At 52.7% G+C, this 7,275-nt stretch overlaps 1 protein-coding gene across 1 annotated transcript; it reads left to right on the forward strand.

Moving 5' to 3' along the window:
• Positions 1 to 2,597: 2,597 nt before the first annotated feature.
• Z520_11425 (uncharacterized protein) lies at positions 2,598 to 3,245 on the forward strand (the record flags this gene model as incomplete). The annotated part of the gene is made up of 1 exon (XM_016781914.1): positions 2,598 to 3,245. The coding sequence occupies one exon, from the start codon at positions 2,598 to 2,600 to the stop codon at positions 3,243 to 3,245; it is 648 nt and encodes a 215-aa protein (XP_016627072.1).
• Between the last annotated feature and the right edge of the window lie 4,030 nt (positions 3,246 to 7,275).

The raw sequence follows: 7,275 nt of genomic DNA on the forward strand, positions 1-7,275 counted from the left end.
GAGTCCCCTTCCTCATCCGGTAATCCCACAGGCTTGGGGGCTGGCCAGGGTCGCTGCCCGCTGAAGTAATCGTTTCCGGCGCGTGCCAGCAAACCAGTTTGTAGCTTGTGTGGTGGTCGTTTGCGATGGCTAATGCCTTCTTACTCAGGGTCTAGAAGGGGATGACAGACCGGTGATGATGATGCTGATGGTGATGGGCTGTAATGATAATAATAAGACACGGCATGGTTGTTGATCTTCAAAAAGCCTATTTTGGGGGTTGGCGTGGTGTTGCAAATAACAGGTATACGCTCCTTGCGCCTTGTATCACCCGGGCGTCGTAGTACGGAGGACATAGCCCTCGCAGAGTCGCAGCCACAAGGATGACCCGATCCCTGTTTGCAATCATCACACCGGATGTCCGAATGCGGCGGTATACCACCAACTTCCACGTGAATAGTTTCGATGTGCCTGAGTCATCGCACCCTTGTTGGTTGTGTCTTGCTATGATTATGCTGTGTGCTGCATTCTGGCTAAATCGGGAACATACTCGTAGTGCTATACCAACGACCAAAGAGAGTCCGTCTGACCTCAACGAGACTTTGACGGTACACGTACGCCGTACTCGTGCTGCGAATCGCCGTGGGAATCCTTCTCCGGCCGTAACCCATCACTATCACTGTATTGCCCGGTCTCGCAAATTGGCATCCTGAATTAGCACATCTGTGTGATGATAGGAGGGATCAGACTGGTTTTACCAGCACGAATCTCGACCTGGCCCTGCATTTGTCGCGTGGGACTGGCCAAAGGTGCTGTTTAGCCGGGGGCAGCTGTGAGCCTGTGACCCCCTTTGACTTCTTTGTTGGCGAGTCAGACACTGGGTCCAGAGGGCGTGGGGTACCTACCTAGGTAGGTAGCTTAGACAGCAGCCTGGAAGCCTGGAAGTCCCCCAAGTCCCCCTTGCGAAGGGGCACTCTCGGTGGGTGCTAGGGGCTCTTCGGGGGTCTAGGGATTTCATCGGGAGAGATCTCGGCTCCTCTAGGCTTTGCGCACTGACTCCTCTGCCCGCCAAGCCCACGCGGCCACCAGCCAGTACGACCCGTAGCCCAGGCTCCATCTTCCTCAGCTCCGTCGAGGCCGTTTCTCTCTGGTCCAAAAAACCCGCCTCGCCGCACTCTCACCCTTGTCACCGCCAAATCCTGTTGCTCGAATTTGATTCATTCTCGGCCTCAGCTTCCAAGACACACATTCTCGTCCAACCCACGTTCGTGGCTTGTCTGGGATTCTCCCATTCGACCCCCTTGGCTGCTTCTCGTTAAAGCCCCCGTGGCTTGCGCCTCGAGCCTACGAGCCTAGCTCTGTCACTCGCCCTCGGTTGCCTGGCTGAAGGGGGGCTCGACTCAGTGTCACATTCACCCTTCACCTTTCACCCTCCACGCACAATCGGAATCCAACCCTCTTTCAGGCGGTCTACTGACCGACAGTCAGCGCTGCGGACAAGGACAACAAATCATCCAGTTTGGGGGTTTGCCTTCTTCCCGTTGTTGACTGTTGACTGTTGACACGCGGCTGTTATAATCCTCCTTTCCTGCCTGTCTGCCTCCTTGTCCTCGATCACCTTTGAAACTCATCTTCCATCAACCTCAGAACACCATCACCAAGCCAATTTTCCTCACTTTGGTTGAACCGGGACCGCATCCCACTATCGACAATCGACACCGCTATCGAACCCCCTGCGTCCATCACCTCAACGGTCCGCCAATTCCGACGTGTCTGAAACCAGCCACTCAGACGCGAAATCGCTAGCCACCCGCGGAACCCATCGACACGGGTGCCAAAAGCGACAAACCTTTTGCCGCTTGCTTTCCCACCCCCACAACCCGGACGCAACATACGCTACCAACGTACGACCCGTACTACAAGGGGCCCATCCTCCGAACCCCGTTTGTCTCTTTTCCCGTCCCAGACCCGAGGTCGCACCGCTCCATCGGGTTTTCGCCATTCTCCATAGCCCAAAAGGAATAAAAGAAAAAAGGCACGGAGAAGGGGCAAAACAGTGATACGACTCATTGGTGTCTACCACCCTCGCGCCCAGGACAAACATTAATAACGAGGATTCTTCCCACCCCCCCTTTGGATCTTCGAAACACTTCCAGGTACCAACCTGCAACGCCCTTCGCAACCTGGCACCCAGCACAGCCGCCCTGACGAGGCATATATTGACCATTGGAATTCCATTTACATCCACGCTGACCGAACCGGGCCAACCACCGAGGCGAGCAGCAGCGGCAAGTCAACCGATCACAAACCCCATCACGCCGAGTCACCGTTCTCCGGTCTTCTCCTGAACTCCAGGTCGTTTAGCCGACCCAGTTCCGGGGGCTTGACTCGACGCAAACATATTACTCGCACATTGCATCACCACCCGCACCCAGCCCATCCATTGCCACTCAAACTCCCGCAAACTGGGAATCCGAATCCGGGATCTGGCTACCGTCAACACCCATAATAATAACATCACGGCCCCCCCAAACTCTGTGCTTGTATATCAAACTCGACATACTCGTCGCGTCTTACAACACCCTCCTTCTCCCTTTCCACCTCGTACAGACAGCAAAATGTTCTTCTCGTCGCCCACCTCCAACATTACCCCGGCCATGACATCGGTGGCTATGTCGCGCTCAGACTCGCGCGACTCCACGTCCTCAAACACCTATTCTTACGCGCCTACTTCTGCCTACACGGCCCTTGTATGCGCGTCCCCTAGCTCGGCGTGGCCAACCTCTCAAGCTCTTGCACGAACAGACAGCAATGCATCCAACTCGACCTCTTCGTCGCAAACACAATCCATCGCCATGCGACGCGACAGCAGCAACTCCACCTGGATGCCTAGTCCATACAGGTCATGCATGTCATCGTTTGGCGCCGAGCCCAACTCATATCTTTCTGACGATGACCTTCTGTGCCCTGCAGAAGACCTCGGTCTTCCTGTGGAGACTATCCCGGCTCTTGCACCCAAGAAGGAACTTACCACCGAAGAACAAATCGCCTTCTTGCGGGAACTCCAAGAGAAGGAGGCTGCCTCCAACGTCCCCCAGGCAGAAGCCCACTACGTACGAGACGCGGACGCAAAACGCAGAGTCGTGCGCTTCGCCAACCAGGACACCAATAGCGCGAGCAAGTCTCGCCGACCCAGCGCCAGTGCCCTCAAGAGACGTCAGACCAACCAACGTCGTGGCACGAGTTGCCTGAATGGCCCTCAGTGAAGGAAATGAGTCTGGGCTGGCCCTGGCTTCATTGGTTCTTGTGTTTTTGTCTAGCAAGCGCATTTTTTCCAGCGAGCGGCTTCATACTGGCTCTATTTCGAGCAGTTTGTTTGCATATCTTGAGAATTGGACACGGCCTACGATACCCCCGCCTACATGGCTGATTGGATATGATCTGAACATGGTTGAGTCAATCAATATGACTCCCTCTTCACCCACCGAGGAAACTCAAGAAGTACAGAGTCCTCTGGTTTAGTATTATTAGCTTAATATATCTATTATTGAACACATAAACATGGCTTTCCTTTCGTTTGTGGTTTTCTTCTCTGGTTATTCCCCCTTAATGACTCACACCTTGGCCCAGGGGCGTCGAGTGTCCAAGTCCAAGGGTGAAGCTTCTGGTTGCATTTCTTGAGTCCCTCTCACACATTCACCATTCCCTTTGTGATGAATCCACCGATCTCGATGTTTGATGCTGATCACCCATTTGACCGGATGATCTCCTGGGGCCAGTATGTGAGCAAAGGCAAGTATGTACCGAGTACCCTCGGTTCAGGGCAATACTGTTACCTCGACCCGCAGCCCTCAGGTTTCCGTGACTGCACAGCACACGTCAAAGGAGTTCCTTCGCCGTTATTTACGACTACAACGTCTATGCAGGAGGCAGGACAGGACTAGGGGGGCCCGTCCATGCAGCTGTCTCTTCCCCCAAGGTGTTCGGTACCTCCCGGGAGAAAAGAATCCGCCGATCAATCCTGGGGAAAAGAAATCCACCGATGGACCGATGGTCAATTCCGCACCACTTTCACATGATGCTTCTCGAGACATTCATGCGACTGAAGACTCTGTCGCTTTCTAATAGTACTGATGGTGATGATGTCGAGAGGTCCTTCGGCGCGCACTCAGCATGAACGCCAGTCAGACAGTCGATCTGCTGTTCAATCGCGATGAGAGCTTGCCAGGGCGACCGTCGCCTTCCGTCGGACGGCCAGCTCTTACCTGCTGCTTTGCTCCGGCTTTCAGGCTGATTACATACGAGATCCAGTCGTCACCGCTCACCCACTCGTCACCGCTTGTTTACCAACATTCCAACCGGTTCCAGCGTATGTCTCGAAATCATGACGAACTGTACAGCACCAACCGCACCATTCTCCTTTTCTCTCCTCCAATGCTACAATCTTCAAACTTCTTCGCAGAAGAATGTCAGTGTTGGTTGGATGGATGCACCGGAATTCGCTCCGGCTTCTGCACCGGTGTTTGTTTGTGAACAAACGCCTTAAACTTTGGGGTGATCCGAGGCTTTGCAGATTTTTTCTCCTTCTGTCACCTACCTGGTAGTTTGCAGCTTTGTTCTCCGAACATCGGGTATTCCCTCAAACAGAGTTTCCGAGATCAACCAAAGGCCAATCATGTCCTACGAAGATGGTGGTTGTCTCGTACGGAGTTCTGCCGAACTTCGGCAAGCTACGAGGTTTTGTTCGCACATTTTCCGCCTATTTTGCGGCCTTGGGGAAAACTCAGCTCTATGACTTGGAGAGGTCCAAGTTACGGCTGCTATGGTAGGTATTGCCTCCAAATGTGGGTAACAACCTTGAAATCACTACTACGGCCTCGGGTATTGAACTTTCTCAGAGGCGGGACCGATTGCCTTCAATAGCTATTATCTGCGTTGCGGAGGCGATGGCGAAATCTTAGCCGTGGAACACAGTCAGAACTCAACTGCTGTGCAGACAGATTCTTCATTCATCGGTATGGGACAACCCCGAGATCTCCTGGGGTGTTTTTTCTTGTCAGCGATTCCTACCCTTGTTGGGACAGTGTTGCGAGTGACTCAACTTTGAAGCATGGGAAAGACATCGGCGCGTTTCGAGATTGGTCCCCATACCACCTGGCCTGGTCAGCGTTGCTTTTGCGGTCTCCTCCCCTCCCAACGATCACCGCAGATGGATAGTGGAGGGGGAGAATGCAACAAGTGCCAGATGCAGGGGTGCCGGCCACTATCACCACATGGCAAATCACATATGGTAAGCATACCTGGTACTACAGCTGGGTGACAGCAGGTGGGCGGACTACCGATCTAGGCAAGTGGGAGGTACTACTCACTAGATTGTGAGAGATTCTTCTTTTGACTGCTACGGTCGCAGAAGGGAGTCACCAGGGCCGCGGAATGCCGCGAAAGGGCCTTGCCTCTCTCGTTGCAGGCCATCACACTCACCAGCCACGAAAACACTGAGAGACGACACCGCCACATCCTTCAGCCACTCCTTCCACATGACTTTGCAATGCCGAGTAATCGGCGTGGTGACTAAATATGACGCATGCGATTTGCTGGTGGGTTGTAGCGCTGTGCCACCCATTTCAGGATTTTCAGGATTTCAGGTTTTCTTCTTCGTATGGAGACGATCATAGCATCACAGACGAACCCTTGCTAGGTTTCAATTTTCGGAATTCTCAACCGATCGGATATTATTCCATTCGTCATGCGAAGAGATCAGTTTTCTTCTGAAGTGGCGAGGCACCCTTGTGGCAAATCGCCTTTTTTCCCAGCGTAAGTGCAGCGACCTGTAACGAGATAGATATTGTTGCCACCAAGGCTGCTACCCCTGGGACGGCGACGATGTCGACGTTTTCCTACGCCTGAACTTCGCCAAGGAAAAATAGCGGCAACGAAATCACACGGGCTCAAACCTTTATCTCTTGCGTTCGACTCTAGGAGGTGGTGATCAGTTACAGCGCCTCAACAATCTGCAAAAACTTATCATGAAGCAGCTCAACTCTGGTTCATGAGAAGCGAAACTCACCCTTTCGGGTTGGTTTTTCTCGATCGGTTATACTACGAATTCTATAAGTTGAGTCCAGGAGGAGGGAGGTTCGAATCGAGGTCCTGTTGCTGCTAACCCGTTATTGTTACTTTGACCTGACAGGACCTGGATTCGGATCTGATTTAGGCCCTTGTCGAGGTAAGGGGTTCTTGGTGTGACAGGAAATTGGAAGGAATAAAACATGTAAGGATTCTTTATTTTCTGGACCAGACCCTGCTCTTGGGAGGTCGAGGTCAAGAGTCACGTCCGAGTACCGGTATCCGTCGTTGAAGACGATGCCAAATACACCGGATCCTGAAGGCCAGCACGTCGCTTTCCGAAAGTCTTGCTCCTTTGTGCTCTGCCTAGATGGCATCTCCCGCTGCAACCTTCACAGTAATCCAGATGAAGCTTGTGTCAACGTCGATTGACGCAGCTTGAAACATCGTCATCCTTCCACTGACAGCCTGGGGATAGTTGTGCTCAGTATGGAGAATGCGTCTCTCACCTGGAGATCTGGAAGATGATGAAAATTTGGCCTTGTCGCCCTTTAAAGGAAAAAGTTTAAACCACCCAGCCACGTCATTCTACCAGCACGTCCCTTCATCACTTAATGACGTTGCAACGACATCTGCTACTTTTACAAAGTCTCGAGAGGCTCACAGAAGCCCTCCTGTCCGAGAGATCTTTCCAGGTTGGTGGAGAAGGTAAAGCTACTCCTTGAGCGAGTACGTCAGTTGTTGCTGCAAAGTGACGCTGAAGCTTAGAATTCGAAGACCCCAATCGGGATTCCATACCAACGTCTGCACGATCCTTATGCATATGAAGGTCCGATATGTCCCTACACGGTGCCAATGCAGATGTAAGTTGCAAATGCATCTCGGAGCATCCACCACACGCATGCAGGTTGCTGTCCGAATATCTTGAATTTATGTTGAGCGCCAGGTCCGGCCAGTCGGTTTTGGTCCTGCACCTGGCGCCCACACTGGGGATTGCTGTTATTTCGTTCTGTCTCGCAACTGCCGATTCTTGCTGCTCATCCATACTGCTCTGCCTATTGAGGCTCAGTGGTGCAATAGGCACCAGCTGTCTGAGCTTATTGGCGTTGATGGGCCCGAGCAACCCTGGTAGCTTTGCATCACCCTGGTTTGACCGTCGTTACGCATGATAGGAAGATAAAAGGTCTGTCTGCGTCATCTGGCCGTTTCCGCGAAATCATGTCACAACTA

The sequence above is a fragment of the Fonsecaea multimorphosa genome, assembly GCF_000836435.1.
Source record: "Fonsecaea multimorphosa CBS 102226 unplaced genomic scaffold supercont1.38, whole genome shotgun sequence".
In the NCBI taxonomy this organism is placed as follows: domain Eukaryota; kingdom Fungi; phylum Ascomycota; class Eurotiomycetes; order Chaetothyriales; family Herpotrichiellaceae; genus Fonsecaea; species Fonsecaea multimorphosa.